Source organism: Poeciliopsis prolifica, unplaced genomic scaffold, assembly GCF_027474105.1.
Source record: "Poeciliopsis prolifica strain line A6 unplaced genomic scaffold, Auburn_PproV2 SCAFFOLD096, whole genome shotgun sequence".
In the NCBI taxonomy this organism is placed as follows: Eukaryota; Metazoa; Chordata; class Actinopteri; order Cyprinodontiformes; family Poeciliidae; genus Poeciliopsis; species Poeciliopsis prolifica.
The window spans coordinates 868,261-887,522 of NW_026562471.1; the positions used below are offsets into that span (position 1 = coordinate 868,261).

At 39.8% G+C, this 19,262-nt stretch overlaps 1 protein-coding gene across 3 annotated transcripts in view; it reads right to left on the reverse strand.

Moving 5' to 3' along the window:
- Positions 1-17,700, reverse strand: part of grik2 (glutamate receptor, ionotropic, kainate 2) — a 303,200-nt gene extending 285,500 nt beyond the window's left edge. For all 3 annotated transcript variants that reach the window (XM_055023183.1, XM_055023180.1, XM_055023182.1), the window contains exons 1-2: positions 17,615-17,700; positions 15,219-15,625 (exon numbers count right to left, since the gene is read on the reverse strand). In XM_055023183.1, coding sequence (XP_054879158.1) covers positions 15,219-15,339 — 121 coding nt within the window. In that variant the 5' untranslated portion in view covers positions 15,340-15,625; positions 17,615-17,700. The remainder of the gene's footprint in view (positions 1-15,218; positions 15,626-17,614) is intronic.
- Positions 17,701-19,262: the final 1,562 nt, after the last annotated feature.

The following is a 19,262-nucleotide window of genomic DNA, read 5'->3' on the forward strand; positions in this document are numbered from 1 at the left end:
AGTTATCGTCTGACAGACCTTCCAGTGATCTGTTGTATTACATATCAAACTTTAATGAAATTACAAGCTAACTAAAGAAGCTTTCTGCCCCTAAGAACATTATCGGCATAATCCAGCCTCATGGGTAGAGGAAGGTCATGATTCTCCAACTACAAACCTTTCTAAATGGCTTAAATTTTTATAAGGATTTATGGTTTAGCTGCAGAAATTTGGCCATCTGACAGACAGGTGGAGGTGAGGCATATTGTAGAAAAAGAGTTTGGCTGCCATTTTTCCCTCTGGATGGATAACACACCATTGATTTTCCTATTGGATTAATATTCCTGTTTCTACAGAAACCTCATGCAGGTCATGGGCTGGGGTCTACTTTACCCCCAGCAAAATCTGATCATAACCACTTACTAATGAGTTAATGACTTAAAGAGACTCTGTGACTCTGAGTCTGATTCTTTTAGTTACAATGTATAGAACTCATGTTTCCTTACACACGTCTGCTGAGCAACAATTATAAAGAAACGTTTTACACTTGTATAAATCCCACAGGACATGATGGCTTCCAGTTAATTAATCTCTTTTGTACAGAATTGTAAAATGTAGGACACTAAGGTTCGCTTATGTAACACCAAATACCAGCATTATTATAGTATTTGTCAGTTGAACTCATGTTTCTGGTAGACACTGTTGTGTTCCGGGGTTCTTTGTTTTTCTTTGTGGGTTTCTTTTCTGTTGCCACGCACCAGCCAGCCACCAGATGGCGCCAGACTCACCTTCCCGGAGCTGTGTGCACACCTGAGTCGCATCAGCTCATCACGCTGGGAGTACAAGAGGAGCTGACTGCCAGTACTTTGGTGCCTGAGTGTTAGCCAGTAATGGTACAGCTGAGCCTCCTAGAGCTAGTCTCTGTGTTTCTCGTTGCTCTGACCTCCTAGTGGTTTCCGTTATTATTTCTTGTCATCAGGTGTTTCCCTCAAGATGCCCTGGATCCTCCTTGTGATGATCTAAACCTGGTTTTCTGAACAAGACCTTCCTCGTGCCGCCGTGGAATGTACCTACTGGTTGCCCAAGTTCCCAAACTCACCCGCTCCTCTGTCTCCGCTCTACCTGAACTTACCTGTCCGCACTCCGTCGCACTCCATCGTAGCTTTCTGGATTCCTGTGGCTAAGCGTTTTCAACTGTTCAGTAACTGTGATGCCATGAAGCTAGTATTGTACTTATGATATATATGTACATATATATATATATATATATATATATATATATATATATATATATATATATATATATTATATATATATATATATAGTACAGTATCAGTGTAAGTGAGTATAGCACCATGAGATGTTTTTATATTCTTATTCTTTAAAAGCACCAAGGAGAAAAAAGCAAAAATGTAAGGAATGTTGGTTTTCTCAGTTCTTGTACACCTACAAGCAGTTTTAATATGGAAAAGATGTCCTCAGGGCTTTTGAGTGTCTGAACTAAGAGCTGTCACAGGAATTAGGAAAAAAGTTAGCAAAGAGACAGAATCTGTCATAAGCAGCAGGATAAAATACTGTTTATTTCAGCCACTGTCCTCAAGGGCTTAAAGTCATCATAACACCAGGATGCAGCTCTCAGTACAACATAACTGAGGTTCAGGTCAAACTACAAGGATATATTAGTCAAATTACAGTCACATTGATACATGGAATGGATCTGGTCATCTCTGTTCTCAGTGTGTTCCAGAAGAAGAACAGAATATCCCTCCTAATGTTAGCCCACACTTTAGGTCACCTCCAGCACAACCTTTCTTATTGAAGACTCAGCTTATTACAGCAACACGCATGCCCTGTTTTCCCAATCAAGTAATAAGCAGCGAGCTGATGCCCTAAAGGAAAGAATGATGCAAAAATGTAAAAATTTCCCATGACACATTAATGATATTTAATACTTTGCAAGCAACACAAGCCTGAGAGAAATATGGCATGAGTAATCCTGCCTCTCACAGCCAGGAGAGGCAGAGTATCTACAGAGAACCATATCAGTAAAACACACACAGTTCACCGGGGCTAATGCAGTGCTATTTCTTATTAGCTTCCTGTGTTTTTGCCCCAATCTATTAGTATCAGACAATCAGTGTAACACATCACCTTAAGATGGCTCCACAATTCTACAAACTAGCTGTAAGTAATTTATAAATATCTTAAAGAGCTTAGCAATGACTTATATATCTCTCTCTAACAGTCTGTTGGCTTTGGCTCACTGCACTGCTCACTCACAAAGCCAGCACTGCTGAACTTATTTTTTAAAAAGTGCAGTATTTAAACCATCAGTGAGTGGGACAAACAATTTACCTAGGTTTAATATTTTGAATTTTATGATAATAGCTATGTGTTAAACTATGAATAAAAAAACCTAAATCTTAATTTTAGAAAAAGTATAATTTGTTTATGAAAACAAACTGGTGCTAATATTTCCTGACAAGGACTGAATATTACAGTAGCTCTTTATATGTTTTACAGAATATTTTGTTGATTTGGTAGCATTCTCAATGATGCTACTAAATCTTAGTTCACAACACAGGAAGGAAGGGATGAACCAACTGAAGTTTTCTGGCTGATTGCCAATAACCGATCATTAAAAAATCTGACCGGTTGATTCCAATATAGGTTGATACTGATTTTTTTTTTTTTTTTGTCTACAATGTTCTTAAATACAGAAAGAAAGATTCTGAGTTGGCACCATTTTTAACTGCAAGCATGCAGACATAACCTGGTGGGTGGTCTATCAGTCTAATCTCTGTCATGGCAGAGTAAAAGAGGACAGTGGTTGATTTTTTTAGATTTTTCTCGAGGTAGATAAGATCAGTGGACAATTTTCACCTCTACCTATGGGCTGGTCACTCATCTCCCAAAATTAAGGAAATGAGGATGCATTTATTGGTGCACCCCTCCAGGAAAAGAGTCATTGGATTTTATAGCCAATAATCAAAAGGTGGGAGATGATCAGCAGGTTCTCATCAGAATTGACTCACAGGTCAGATACTATGATGGTCATAGGTTGAAGAGTGAGGCAGAATGGAAACAGGAAGTATTGGATAATCAGAAATTAATGGGTTACCCTGCAGAGGTGGTTTCCTCAGAGATTCTCATCTCAATGAACTTGAACCCTCTTTAGAACAAAGAGGATCTGAGTGTGTCTGTTTCCTGCAGATTGTTTCACCTGTGGGACTGTATACATTGGAAACTGGGAACAATTATGTCATAAAGTATTTTGGTATCAGGGTGAGTAGAATTACTCACCCTGATGATGAGAATTCACCATGGCAAAATCAGAGGTTTTAATGTCCACAATCCAAAACGTTCACAGTCTCACTGCTTTGCAAATTTTTTGTGCAGTTTTTTTTCCCCACAGTGCATTGTGTTCTCCCTCATGATTGGCAAGACAGTCTCTCCGCTTCTTCTCTGCCTGATTTAATCTGTACACGTATGTAAAACAGCTTGCCAAATTGAAGTTTGCAAATTCTCTTGCAATTTCAAGTTTCTCTAAAACCCATAATGTCGACAAAACCTTCTGCACCGACAAAAAGGCACTTGCGGTCATGCCCAAAAGACAGAGGAAGATTCTAACTATCGCAGAAAAAGTTCAACTTCTGGACATGCTACTCAAACATAATCGATGGTGACATGTCATTTTATAAGAATCTTTTTGCCCAACAACTACCTATAACTATGTTCTCTTGAAAAAACACACCTACACCGCAGGTTTTAGAAGAAAAAAAAATGCTACAGAGTGGAGTCAGGATGCAGCGGCTCAGTCAGAAGAACAGAGAAATACACGTGAGTCACTATTTGCCTACTGCACTTTGTTTTTTTTTTCATGATCATTTTTAATTTGCAACAGTTCTAATCCAATGACTTGTGTCGTGGTGGGGCGGTGCTGATCTCCGCAATTTGAAGACTTCAGTTCGTATTGATTATTAAAATTACTATACAGTAGTTTTTTGTTGTTTTAAAAACAAAATGTTTATACAGTACTTTTATTTGTTAAACAAATGCTTGGGCCTGTAAAAAGGTTTAATTATTCGGTTTCAATGTATTATGGAGTATTTCATTTATAATAATTGTAAAAAAAAAATAAAGGTTACGACTTCACAGATTTCACCTATCACGGGTTCTTTTTGGAACGTACCCCCCATGAACACAGAGGGTTCACTCTATGTCCAATATCCCTAAAGCAGTTATCATGGAACGGTACTGTATGTGAAGCAAGGTTCAGAGCCAGAATCAGAGTTGCTAACAACGCAGTCAGTGAGCACACGGTGATCATGTCAGGACATATAAAAAAATAGATCAAGAACCCAATCAGGATCATGCACAAAAACTGCTCACAGACTGGGACATGGATGATGACATACAATCTCCTATTGAGTGAGTGCAGGCCACAAGGTAGAGTAGGCAGTGACACGGGTGGCATCAATCAGCAATCAGTGGACAGCGGAGGCTGGAGGGACAGAGCAGGAGCAAGGAACAGTGCAGATTATGACAAAAAAGCACCTTAAACAGCAAAACTTGTGCATCCATTTTATGGTTTTTAAGTCTGAACTTACACCCACAGACATGATTTGAACACTGAGGACACACATACCCTTGATTTAATGTGAATCATTAAGTTTGGCAAAGTGTTAATTAATGTCTAACAATTGTTGTCCAAGCTTAAGCGCTCATTTTGTTCAAGTAGTTGGACAATGCGCATGTCATTTCTTTATCCCAAACAGATAAAATATATAAGAAGCACAACCAAAATCTGTAAATGATGCAAAAACCAAAACTGAACTATAGGTAGATATGTTAGACATTTTAACTATAACTTTTTACTATTTTTATTCTTGTAACTTTATTGTGAGGACAGTATGTACCTTAACTGAAGGATGGTTTAAAACAGAACAGTGGTGAATATAAAGATTAATGTAAATGCACTCTATCGGCAGAAAAAAATTGCTTTGTATCAAGAAGACATTTGGTCAAGTTCAGTCAAGTTTATCAGCAACAAAACATCATAAAAACATTATAAAGTCACCAATTGTGAAACAAGCAATAAGCATTTCATAAGCCATAATCAAAATCAGCAGGACACATTCAAATATGTTGATCAGTGTTTCACTTACTGCTAATCAAAGGAAACTCTGAACTTTTGATTAGGTTTGGAGCTTTGAGTGTATATTTAAAGGAACTGAATGTCTCAGCTGTTTTGCAGTTTTCAAAAAGTTTGTTTCAGATTTGTGGTGCATAGATGCTGAATGCTGCTTCTCCATTCTTCCTCTGGTTCTGGGGATGCAGAGCAGACCAGAACCAGAAGACTTGATGGGTCTGGAAGGTTGATATAACAACAGCATATCTTTAATGTATTGTGGTGCTGAGCCATTCACTGATTTATAAACTAACAGAGTATTCTGTCAGTGGAAGGACTTTAAAACCAGTGTGATGTGCTTTTTCTTCCTGGTTTTAGTGAAAACACCAAGCAACAGCCTTTTGGGTCAGCTGCAAATATCTGACTGATTTTTAAAGCTGACCTTGTTGCAGTAATAAATTTGACTAAAGATAAACACATGAATGAGTTTCTGTAGTACTTCATGGAAACGAGTTTAAGTCTGAAACTGTTTTTCAGGTGATAGAAGGCCGACTTATAGGTCCCTTTGATATGAAGCCTAGGTGCAAATTCAAACTGGAAGACTCTCCAGCCCTACCTGCATCATCCAATCGGCGCATCTCGCTCATCATCGTCGACCTATCAACTGTTGGGAGTATAAGTATGGTTATATTAATTTTAGAAACAGTTAACCTTTGTGCATGTGAAATATTAGATGTAGCATGAATATGTTGATGAGATTTTAAGTTAGATAGACTTAGATAAAGATCCAAACTAAAACAACCGCTGACTCTCTGAACTTACATAAATTACTAAGGAGGGCCTTCAGACAGGTGGTCTGCAGGCAGAGGGGGTCTGCCTGCAGACAAACACCAAAGAGTCAAATTCTTTGGAGTTTGTTTAAGAGTTCCATAAAACACTAAAACCATTAGAAAACAATTCTTATAGAAGTATAATCAAATATATTAAGATATTTCTTTTAAATAGTAACAGCATGTTCTGAACTAGTTAGTGTCTAACCATACTAATTTGCATGCATCTTAGATTACTAAAATAGAACAGGATTAGGAAACTAAAAGTTTCAGAAGTGAAATATTTCAGATATTCTAAAAGAGTTTTTTCTAAAAGAAGATAATCCTGCAATTTTTAGATCCAAACTGACAGTTATCATCTCACACCAGATTTCTGTGTTAGTGTGTTTATAACAGGTTTCTTGATGTTTCTTGATGAATTGCTGAGGCAGAAAACCACCAGGTCTCTAGCCGACGCATACATTTTGGTCTGGAATGTTAAAAGGAGGAGACTGGTATGGGAAGACCCTGTTTGAGAATGACCTTTGTTCTCTCCATATATTTGCTTAGGGTTTGAACAGGTCTCAAAGAAAGTAATAAAATTAACTTTAAACAGCCCTACAAGGGGAGGACAAACCTTCAAATGCATATATTTAAATTAAGGGAATACAACTCCTTATAAAATGTGAACTCCTTATAAAATTCAGAAGAACAAATTGCTTTGTTTGCAGCCATGAGAGCAATTCCCAAGAATGCATTCTTGTGTCTTTCCTATTGTGTTTTCCTTTCCAACTCGTTGCAGGTAATTGTATGTTTTGTTATGTGTTTGGACTTCTTGACAATCTGGGTGCAATGCTGATGTGACATTCTGTATGCATTGAATTCTCTGGATAAAACTAGATATGTCTGAAGTTTGATGTTGAATGGTTGTTCTCTGTGATTTCCACTGTGCATGCGGAGTCCCTAGATCCGGGAGACTAGAGAAAAATTAACGAGCCAAGTAAATTTTATTCCTCTAAGTTCAACACAATGCTGGTCCAAGCCACGTCACGCCCAATCACCAACCAAGCCCCAGCTGATAAGGACCTCCATCAACGGCATCTTCAGCTTTCCAGCTGTGTGCAACGCCAGCTGTTTTCGCTATGTCCAACTTTGAGTCCGATATTCCACCAGGTTCCCCGGTCGCCTTTCCGAGGGACCTTTGTCCCTCCACCTCTACCTCCGCCTGCGCTCGCCTGGCATTGCGGTGCTCACCTGGCATTGCGGTGCTCACCTGGCATTGCGGCGCTCGCCTGGCTTTGCGGCGCTCGCCTGGCATTGCGGTGCTCACCTGGCATTGCGGCGCTCGCCTGGCATTGCGGCGCTCGCCTGGCATTGCGGCGCTCGCCTGGCATTGCGGCGCTCGCCTGGCTTTACGCCCGGATCCTCAGTCCCCCACATCTATCCTCAGATCCAAAGCATTGTCCTCGCCGCCGGCCTCTGGTCTAAAGTGGCTTCGCTCACCGCTCTCCTGCCACTCAGCGACTCCTCTCCATCTCTCCTTCCACCAATTCCCCTCTTCCCCCCTCCCTGCTGCCTCCGGTCAGTGGAAAGAGATCCTGCAAGTCCTCCGCTCCCCCCGCTAAATGATGCAAGGAACGTCCTTCTTCCACTCAGTCCGCTTCTCGCTCACTTGGATCTTCCTCCCAACCTGCTCCGGATCCTACCACTCAGGCCTCGAATCCCATTTCAGAAGCCCCTGGTCCTTCTTCAGGCCACCACTCCCAAACCTCCCCCTCCTTCGGTCGAGATGTACCTCTTCTCATCCTTGCTCATCCCCTCCATGGATTCTCTCCAGCGTTCCATAGCATCGATCTCAACTCTCCTACATCACAACCCTCCAGGTGGCATTATCACGCCCTTAATTTCTCCCACTCCCATACCTACTATTCCTCAGCCTGCCATTCAACCACCTGCCTTCTCTTTCATTTCTCTTTTCTCATTCAGCTCATTAGCTTCCCCCTCCCTTTATCAGGCTAGGCATACACGCCCCTGTACTCAAACATTTTCCCCAGGCTCCGCAAGATACTTCAAGGATAGTATGTAAATCTGGCTTCCATTCTCCTACCCTCCCCTGAAGTCAACCAACACGTCGCTAAACTGAACATTTTTCCGCTATTCTTAAATCATCTGACCCCCGTCTCTCTAAGGAGCTTTTAATCGGACAATTTCTAGCCACATTCAGTATCTTCAGAGACATAATATGTTCCATATACCCCAAACGCAGGGTCGAACTAGACGCCTATTTAGCTCTCATTGCCGACCTCCACATGCAGTACAGTCGGTTGCTGTTTTATTAATACCATAAAGCTTTTGCAAGTACAGTCCTTGCACGTTCTGGACAGTGTCTCAACCGGTCTACCCTGGACATGGACATGGTCATGCTCACACAAGCAGTCGCTTGCCACTCGTGCGGCTTCTCCAGCCGTCAGAGCACTTTCTGCCCCTCCCTTCCTTTCAAACCTAATCCCACCGTCACTCCTCCACAACCTCTCCTAAATCCCGGCCCACTCGATCGGCACAGGAGGAGGGTGCAGGTATTTAATAACATACCTCTCTGGAATAACTTTAATGAAAGTATTTGCACATTCCCCAATTGTGCTTTGCTCCATCTGTGAGGTCTTTGCAAAGACACCCATCCGAAGTCAGTATGTCCTTGCCGCCCGCACCCCAACAAAAGCCGCCGAGGTTTCAGAAATTTTGTTTCCCGCTACCTCTGTACTCCCATCCTTGTCCCAGAAATAGCTTCTGTTTTGCAATGTCACCCAGATCGCCCATTTGTTAATTTTCTACTTACCAGTCTCTCCCAGGGCTTCTTTATAGGCGTTCCTCATCTCCCGTTTCTTCACTTGTCATTCCCAATGTCCAGTCAGCTTATCATCTCAATTTAATCTATCCTCTCCCTTTTTCTTTTCTTTTCTTTTTGCTATCTCAGTCATGCACAGCCAGCTCCCTTCACCAGTTCAGTGCTATACCATAGTAATACCACAGCTGACCTCCATTTCCCAGCACACCGCCATTTCAAGCTCAACAGCATCCCCAGTTGGCCCTCATCCACTGGCTTCGCATCTCCCCTCTCTCAGTACGCTGGGCTCTGCAAAGTCCCAACCCATAAGCCACCGAGTTGGCGTAGCTTCTCCTGCCTTCTCCCACTTCCCCAATCTCTATTCCGAGCTTCAGCCCTTGCTGCAGCTCTTGTTTTGGGGGATAATATCCCTACTCGGCATGCTACTTATAGCATCACCACATCACCCCGCTGGCCTCGATCCATCAGCACCCAGCCAGAACACATTGTGGTGCCCCCGCAGGCCTCCATCTATCAACATCCCTCACTTCATGCATAGTGGCGCCCTGCTGGCCTAGTTTACCAGCATCCCTCATTACATGCAGAGAAGCACCCCACCTGGCCTTCATCTACCAGCATCCAGCTGGGGCATAAGTGACACCCCAGCTGGCCTTCATCTATTGATCACTTATTGCATACGCAATAAGTGATGCTGGTACGATATACATCGTGGTGCCCTGGCTAGTCTTCATCTACCGGCACCAGCCTTTCAATGCCTTGTCGCCACCCCACCTGGCCCTCATCTACCAGCACCACCGCTCAATGCCTCGCCGAATCCCCAGCACCTGCATCCACCACATCATGCCAATTCAAGATTAGCAGCATCCCCAGCTGTCTTCATTCATCAGCCTTCCTACTTCCACTTATCACAGAAATAGCACCATCCATCATCTCCTTAAGTCTTAGCCTGTAAGCCTCAGGCTAGTTTAGCTCCTCCACTTTCCCAATTCTAATGTCTTGGCCTGGGCCCCAGCCTCAGCCTCCCCTTTTAGGGGGATGACATTCCAAACCTATATCGGGAATGCTCATCCGAGCTTATTGCAATTCACAGCTCGATGTCCTTAGCCGGGGCCCGAGCACCAAAGAACATTAATTCATGCATGTTAATAAACTTCCTTAATCGCTGTCTTTTTCTCTGTCTGAGTCTCTCCAGATTGAATTCAGTGAACACCTTTCAGATCCCAGATTTTCCAGATCCAAAATGGGACACAGACTTTACAGAGCAAGACCTAGTGAAACATATGTTAACCCATGACATGCTTGTCTTTGAACTCGAAACATTTTGCGCTTCCAGGTACTCCAGATAGGTTACAGTCATGGAATATGTCTTCCTTTGCAGTCTGCCAGTATATATTAGATCCAGCTTCGGTAACTGACTCCCCACGATCCACTGGGCAGTTTGCCATACTGAGGCAGACATACTGAGGCAGAAGATGCTCTCAATCAGCTCTGTAGAAGTTCTTGAGCAACTGAGCGGGGAGTCCAGTCTTTTCAATTTTCTGAGGAAGAAGACTCTTTGTTGGGCCTCCCTCATCAGAAAAGAGGGGTTCAGTGACCAGGTTATCTCCAGGATGTTGTTTATGCACTCCACCACCTCCTTGAACTTGTAATAAGTGGACGCATTGTCCTCCTAGTACACTATGACCTCCTTGGTCTTGCTGGTGTTGAGCTCTAGTTTGCTCACTGAATACCACTGGGAAAGGTTCTCAATCACCTCTCTGTGCAGAGTCTCATTGTTGTTTGTTATTAGACCCACTACAGTGGTGTCATCTGCAAACTTTCGAACCACTGAGTAGATGGCTACACAGTGTAAAAAGAACCAGACTAAACACACAGCCCTGCGGTGTGCCTGTTTTGAGGACTAGAGTGGATTATATTTTGTCCCCTATTCTCTCCATCTGAGGCCGGTTAGAGAAAAAATCACTGATCCAAAGGCACATTGATGTTGAAAGTCCCAGATCATGGAGCTTCACTGTCAGTGTCTCTTTAATAATAGTGTAAAATGCTGAACTGAAGTCAACAAATACCATCCTAGCAGTGCTACACAGTACACAATTTCATCCATCATTTTTGCCCGTGAGTTATAGTGACTCTTTATCAGCCTATGCCTACAATAATATAAGAAATTTTCTCATAAATTTCAGGTGACATCTCCAAAGCAGCTAGGCTGGAGTGCCAGTTACATACCTGGGAGGCCATGTTTCTCCGTGGTGCATTCTGTCACTGCTTCGAACTCTATCTTCAAGTGCTGATTGGAAAGTCACTCAAGCGCTATATATTATCAATCCAGCATTATTCTTTAGTCTCACAATGGCATCCATTATTCTGATTTAATGTTCTTATTCCCTTCTGATCTTGAAAAAAATATTTTGAACCGCTAATGTTTTACTCTAAAAATATTCCAAAATCCAACAGAATTTGAACCAAATCTAGGCATACTGCTCAGCATTCTTCAGAAGTTAAATTAAAATGAGAAGGATTTTTAACTCCAAACTGTAACTCATTTCAAATAACCACTGCCACAATGAAAACTTATACAAAATGTCAAGGATTAAAGCAGAGACAAAACCTTTCTAACACAATCACTGTTATGATTCTAAGTTGTCTTATCATACAGGAAAATATTCTCAAGGACTGAACTACAGACAGAAAAAACTGCAGTTTGATAGAGGACAAGCCAGGTAACAATTTTGGGGCTAATGTCAAAAGTTCACTGTTTTAGAATTACAATATTATTAGAACATAATTTTATGACTAATCAAAATCTTCTGGTAAGATTTTGTCCTTGTTAAAGAGTTGACTGTAAAGAAGTCTTGTAGATTTTTTTAAGCCTCCAAAATGAGCCAGCCTGAACTGTTATTGTACTGTAGGCCTTATATCTCAGAATTTCCTGGTGTTATTTTGGATGCTAAAATATTTTCTTGTGTTACATATTGTTTTGTAATATGAGTTTCTGTGATGTTATTGTTGGTAACTGTTCTCTTACCTGTAGTGAAAAAAGATGTGGAAACTAAAATTCTTAGTGTGTTGAAAGCTAATAAGCTAGTTAGACAGTTGGTGTGTTTCAGCTAACTTTAGAAATGTAAACAATGTAACCTGAAAATGTTTACAAAGGAAGGAAATAAAGGGGGGATGATAGCGAATGATAATAGTCCAATTTAGTTTTATCTGGCGGGACACTTTTGGATTTTGTGCCAGACTATCAATATTGCAGTAGCATTGAGGATAGCATGTTCCTGTGCTTTTCATGTCCTTTACACTGTAAAACATTTGAAGTTGGTTGAACTGCAAAATGAAGCTGCTGCCTTGAAAACGCATTTTAAGTCAACATGAAAATTGTATTGGTCTTAACTCAGAAACTAAAGTTCATGAAGTTAATTTAACATCAAGAAACAAGTGTATAATTTTTTAAAATTAATTAATGTTGAATTGTGAATTTTAACTTAATGCTTACTGCTGTTTTTTTTCTCTGAAGAGTTTTTAGTGGCGCTAGTGGCTTGCATTTTTTCAACAGTAGGCTGACAGGAAGGAGGGCAGCGAAACGGGGGAAGACATGCGGCAAGGTCACCGGGCCCGGGAGTCGAACCCGCGACGTCCGTGTCAAGGACTGAGGCCTCCAAGCATGGGGCGTGCTGTGGTGGCGCATGGGGTTAGCATGTTGCAATTTGAACCAAATAATTATTTCAAAATATTCAAGAAAAAAAAAAACTCTCCTTATCTTGCACACATTTCTCAAGTTAAAATAACTACTTATTTTACTTTGCCTTATGACTAAGATTCTTGTTTAAAATTGCATGAACAAAATTTTATGAATTTTATTAAAAATCACAATGAATTCAGCTCAAAAACATGTGATGTTAAGGGTTAGGGTTAGGGTTAGGAAATTAGGCTAGGGTTTGGAAATTGTCAGTTGCATTAAAGTAAACATTAATAACACACAAAAGCCAGATCAATGTAACACACTTCCATCTCACTTAAAAATCATGCCATGAAGCACACTTGGAAATAGTTCCCACTCCCTTCTTTTTCTTCTTTCATTTTTTAAGTGCTGACCAAAAAACTCTGTTTTATTCAACTCTTGGAGGTTTGACAAAATGAATAACACAACTTAAGTTTATTCTTCACAGACTCACATTTAAGTTCAAAATCTGAAACTCACGTAATTTATTTCACCTACAAAGTAGAAGATAGCAGACACAACTACGGTAAATGCGGCTCAAATGTTTTATGGTGAGGTTGTTTAAATCTTATCTTGAAGATTATCAGATCTACTAAATCATTTAATGAGGAATACTGACACAGCCAGAAACAAAAAAGAAACAGATCTATCACAACTGATGTCGTAATTTCACAAGCATTTCAAGTGTTTAAGAAGAGTTTTAAATTAAATCAGTACAAAATTGGAATGTTTCATTCATTGCCACTGACTGTGGTATTTGTATGGATGTGTGAATTCTGTCTTGACTTTCTTTGACTATTCATCAAATTTTCCATGTGGAAAAATAAAAAAACTAAATTTAACTGAACTGAAAGTTAATGCATGATATGGACAGAAATTCTCTCTAAATACTATATTTACCATGTTGATAAATTTATGTGTGCGTATTTATGTTCACACATAAATTCTATTTTTATGTGTGAACAGAGCTGTGTTCTGTTCACACATTAAAAGTGAGTCAGTCATGTTCTCAGCTTGTGTCTCTGTGTTGTCTTACGTACATAACCCGATGGATGTCAACAGTGCATGATGATGTCATCAGGCGATGTGGTTAGATGCTGCCAGCAGCGCTCCAGAATACAAAATCTATGTTCCAGCATGCAAGCAGGAAATACAGAGTTACCTAAATCTGGAGAGATGAAAACTGATGAATCTTTGTTCTATAAAATTAAAGCAGATGCCAAATCATGACTGTCAGAAAACATCTGACTAATTATCTGATAATCCCAAAGGCTTGCATACCTGTGCGACTGTTCATTTTGTCTCATCTTTTTGAAATATCTTAGTCTGCAAGCAACACTTGCATTAAACTGCAATGTTTTGGGTTCTGTATTTCCATTCACAAATCTAAAGGTTTGGTCTTGTCTTCTATATTCAGATGCCAATGTCTATCCTACCAAACCTGTTATTTCTTGAATCATCAATCGATGTCAATATCAGAAGAAACGTGGCAATCCACAATCAAAACTTAAACAAAAACAAAGGCTTGCCAGTTGTATCTTAGTCTCACCAACATGTAAACAGTCGGTAGTTCAAAAAGAAAACACACAAATCCAGTGTGAAAACTGAGTGTGTGTAAAAGGGCAATGATGAATGAAATGTTATCATAGTATTTTTATTTTTTCAAGAGTCCATAGTTCCTCAAATAGACATGAACGGAATCCCTGGAAATTGAGAAGCTGTCAGTAAAACACAGACACAACAGTGAGGTTCACCAGCTCTCCAGATAGCATCAACCAAACTTCTCTCACATCCATTTTCATCTGTAGACCAAATGACAGTCAGAACCTGTGGAAATGCACTGGTATTTATGACATATTAATTTTAATGTCAGTTTCAGTTTTCTTTCATATAATTCTGTATTTGCATAACAGTGATTTATTTAAAACAGTTATGCAGTGAAATAAATCTTAATCTTTTTTCTATTGCGTGTTGTTTTTTCCTGTTTATCTTTTCTGTGTGACTGATCTCTGTTGTCCAAGTTATCAAACAAATATCTACCATGAAAGAGTCAACATAATAAATAAAAACACGTTTCCAGCTTTTTTTATCTAAACAAATAGAGCAGCAGTATTGCATAGGACCTAATATATTGTCAATAAAAATATTACAATGTCAACATGACTTCCCTTAATACAGACTTAGACTCTGATCCTTTTATCCAAACATTCTGTCATTTCAGTGAGGCAGAGGTCAATGTGAAAGTGTTGACATATGTCCACATGACAAAACGCTAAATTGAAGAATTAAAAATAAAAATATCAATCTTCTTACATACTGCAACATGGCTAAGCAAGGAGCACACACTTCAAAGTACCAATACTCTTAAAATCCCCCTTAACACACAAACATCCATAATCCATACATCACTAGAACACACAAACACATTAAACCAACAAACACATCTTACATTATTAGCAAGTTACAAATTGTGAAGCTTTTCAAAGCTTTTTGATTAATCATATATTCATCTCTTAATCCAGCACCTCTCCAATGTGACAACTTTCTGACTGCACAACGTTCCAATTACAGATGTTGCTACGCTTCAATCAGTGCCCCCTGCACACACTCCAACTAGTTTTCAGAAGTGAGAGAAGGAGAAAGAGTGTGTAAATCTAGAGAGGAGCAACACGTCTGAGCATGAAAACACACAGTGAAACTTTCAGAGGCACAGAGGAGAAATTAGAAGTAGCTCACCAAATCTCAGGACGTGTGGCATCCCATGAGCGCAGCCCACACAGTGTAACAGCAGCAGCAGCAGCAGCCTTATGGTGTGCCTGAATCTCGCTTTAAATATCAGGAATGAGGAAATCTTCATGGTGCTTGTGTGCTGCACAAGATTGTATTCCACGAATTGGTAAATTCCCCAGACTTTATATCTGTCACGCTTTTAACATTTATTCGGATTGGAGTAGGATCACGGCATGGTCTACGCCGGGCGGAACAACGGCTTTTTCACATCCATTTGACGGAAAAAAGAAAAAAAGATCAGTGCGAGTCCGGCTCACTGCGCCAAGAAGAAACAGCCCTCGGACTCAGCTGAGGAAGATGATGGTGGCGGGGCATCCATGTCAGGCAGGGCAGGGCTTCAACAGCTCCATTTGCTGAAAGAAAAAGGCAGAGATAGAGGATGAGAGGGCGCTGATCCAGTCCGAGCTCTTCCTACTGCACTGCCGCACATAAAGCTGACGTCGTGCCAACACTAGTGGAGTGAGAACGCACAGGACGGACCGGGCATGTTTCTCGATTACAGCTGGTCACACTGCGTGCTTTTTCTCTGCATTCCCTGCTGAAACTGACATGCCTGCCCTCAACTCCTGTCTCTCCCCTTCCTTCCTGTCTTCCCTCTGATCCTGTATCCCAGCCACCTAGCCTCTCAGATTCTCTCCCGGCTTCACTCGCTGTTGTCGGCAGCGGAGCGCCGCTCTGCGCAGCCTTTAAAAAGTAGTAAATTGATGGCTTTGAAGTGATAGTCTCTATTTGATCGATGTCACTGAGGCGTACGGACTCAACCTGGGTCAGTTTGGCTCAGGATGATGAAGAGGTATTTCAGCACAAATTTTCTTTCTTCTATATTATTTTTAGATTATTTTAGTCAGATAGAGACGAACAGGGAAGACTAACTTTTAATCTTTTATTCATTGGCCGACCCTGAAATATTTTTCAAGTTCGGTTCTGATGTTTCCAATTTATTTTCCAATTACTAAAACAAGAATAATTTGGTTCAATAAAATAAATGTTTGGCCTTCAGATATAAGAATGGAATTTTTCTCTGAGTTTTTTTCTGAAAACAGTTTGTTTGAGTTTTCTTGAATTTTCTTTATTTTGGGGGAGGGGCATAATTTGCGAATTAAAAGCATTTCTAATATAACAGTAAGGGAAAAGAGGAAAGGAAGGCGACTGGCATTTAATGAAAATTGTCAAGCATCTTCAGCAACAATTCAAAGATAATCTGATTTGATTAAAATTAAATGTGGTAGGGTATAATTTTCAACACTATAGTAAGAGATCCAGTGCTTTAATGCACAAACAGCAATTGTAATAAATAAGCAGAGGCTCAAAATTGTTTTCAGCACCACGGACAGCGATTAGTTTCTGTTTTAGCGACACAATTAACACTTTAACACTTTCTTCTTTGCTCTACCATCTCCCTCTGTCTATTTAGATTCGCAATTAGCTGAGACGCATGAAAGAATAAATTAATAATGAGCTGCTTCTCCACACTGTCTGCATCCATAAGAGTAACCATGTAGGATGGCCAACACCCAACTTACCTCCCAGTCTAAATCTAAAATATATTTTTCAAACTTAAAATGAACAGAGTAAATATTAGGCACAGGCCGAAAGTGAAATACGCATTTTAATGCCATATAAATACAAATACAATGAACCACTAAATCTCGTACACTACACGGAGAAACTTTATTGATTTGTTTCCCTAACGTTTATTTCGCTACATATTTAGATATTTTCAAAGGTTGAATATTAGAGTTTAAAGTGATGACATAAATTGTTACCTTTTATTAGATCAGTAATTTAAAGCAGTTTAACCAGCACTACGGGAAAGCAGAGTTGGAGCGAAGTCAAAAAGGAACATGATCACCTTTGATCAGTTTTAGTAATGGCTAAAAGCTTTCTGCAGCTGGCATGAGTTGAAAAAAAGAAAAACGTATTTAAAAGGGAGACGGATGGTTTCTAGAGCCGTTTCTTTATGCATGCTGCCACATGGAACTGGCCTCTTTCCTCAATCAAAACATCTGCGCTGTATTAAGTTCCTTTAACGTTTTCTTTGGATGCAAATTCAGTTGTCATCAAACTGTTTCATCTGAGGAGCAGAAGGAGTCCAGAAAGCGTGCCTTTCAGAGCGGGAGAAGTTTCTACTTTAACTCTGACACCTAAACTGGACCGCACACGAAGTTCAAACCCAGAGAGTTTGAACTTCGTCCTGGAGGCGATGTGGAAAGGTTTCTATTTGCTGACTAGAAAACGAAAAGAGTCGTTTTTCTAAACATATGTGATCCGTGAAGGTATGCATATAGCCTACATGTAAAGTTAAAAAAAAAAAAAGAGTAGAAAGGGAAGAACGGGCTTACCTTATATACAGCTGGCGAAGGGAAGTCACCATAGCAGCACAAAGAAGTTGACTTGTTCCTATGAAGGAACCGGATCCCAGTTGCAGCTGGCAACGCTGAGCTCCGACTGAAGGGGAGACACGCCTCCTGTTGGACGGTAGGACGCACGGCTTAAAGCAACAGGGAGCTCCAGGGAGACGCGCTGAAACTGGGTCTGCTGCTGGATAGACTGATTCGGGGTGACGCAAATACAAAGATTTCAAAATCAGAATTAGTTTATCTAAAGTTCACATGGGTCAAGTTTTTATATTATTGTTGTTGTTGTTGTTGTTGTTATTATTGTCATCAGTAGCAGCAAATAGTAAGTGTTCCGGTCGATTTTTAAGAAAAAATGTCACTCTCAATACGTTTGACTGTGGGAGGGGAGAAAAGGCCAAAGAAAAACACACACTTAATCCGAAAAGTGCTTCAAAATGCAAAGGACAAACCCATCAAATGTTCCTCATACGGCCATAGTTTTACTGAATATGGACTGTGTGTGTGTGAGTGTGTTAATGTGTTGCAGTCTGGATGAATGTCAGGTTAATCCTTGCAGCCTGGACAGAACCACTGGAATATCCAAGCTTTTATGAAATCATGCTTTTATCAAATCTATACAGCTGATTTTTAGATGAGTCACAAATATGAGAAGGACGCGCATGTGTACAAATTTGCAATCACGTGCATGTGTCTGCTTTTGTCTTTTGTTTTTCCATCAAACCAGATAACAACGTAAAAGAGGTTTTGTCTCCAAGGTCTCATTCGGGTTCAGCTGATCATGTAAACAGGGTCGATATTAATCTGGACACGTCACATATCAATTATTTGATATAAATTAAAAGTTTGAGAGAAACTCAATATCACCTTATATTTACAGTTCTCATTCCATTTGATATCAATAATCCAGATGGCTGCACATGTTTCAAACAGATAATAAAGTGTTGATATCTGTTCACAGGTACATTGTTTAAAAGTACAAAACAAAAAGCTAAAAATAATTATTTGTCCCTGTTAGTGTTAGCCTTAATAATTTAAAAGAGACTTTTAAAACTTATGTTTTGTGTATTTATTAGCTTATTTAAAACTGGACAATCTGCAAAAAATAAAAATAAAAAAAGTCCTCATATATATATTTTTTTATTTCTGTCAAATGTATTTGCAAAAATATGGTCTTGATAACATATAATTTTTTGTTCTTTGCAAATCTAGCACTATTTGGAAAACAAACAAACATGAACCAGAAAGGACTTTTGCTATTTGTTTGTTCTTTTTTTATCCTAAAGTAATATCAATCAATCTCCATTAACAAATCAACATCCAAAATGTACAAGGAGTTATAAAAGCTGGAGGGAGAGGATACATTATATATCACAGAGAAATGAGAGAAGGTAAGGAAATTTTATTTACCTACATTTTCAGCAACATGGCAATACAAAGCAAAGGAAATCAAAAGAAGAAAAAGCCAATGTTACGTCCACCAGCCTCATTTGGTAGGGCAACATTAAAGGAGACCACACTAGGATTTTCTGAATTAATTAAAATTGAATTTCTTAAATTATACAAAAAAAAAAGAAAAACGAATACTTGAAATGAGAAACCAAAATAGATTAATGCAAACCCATTTGCATTA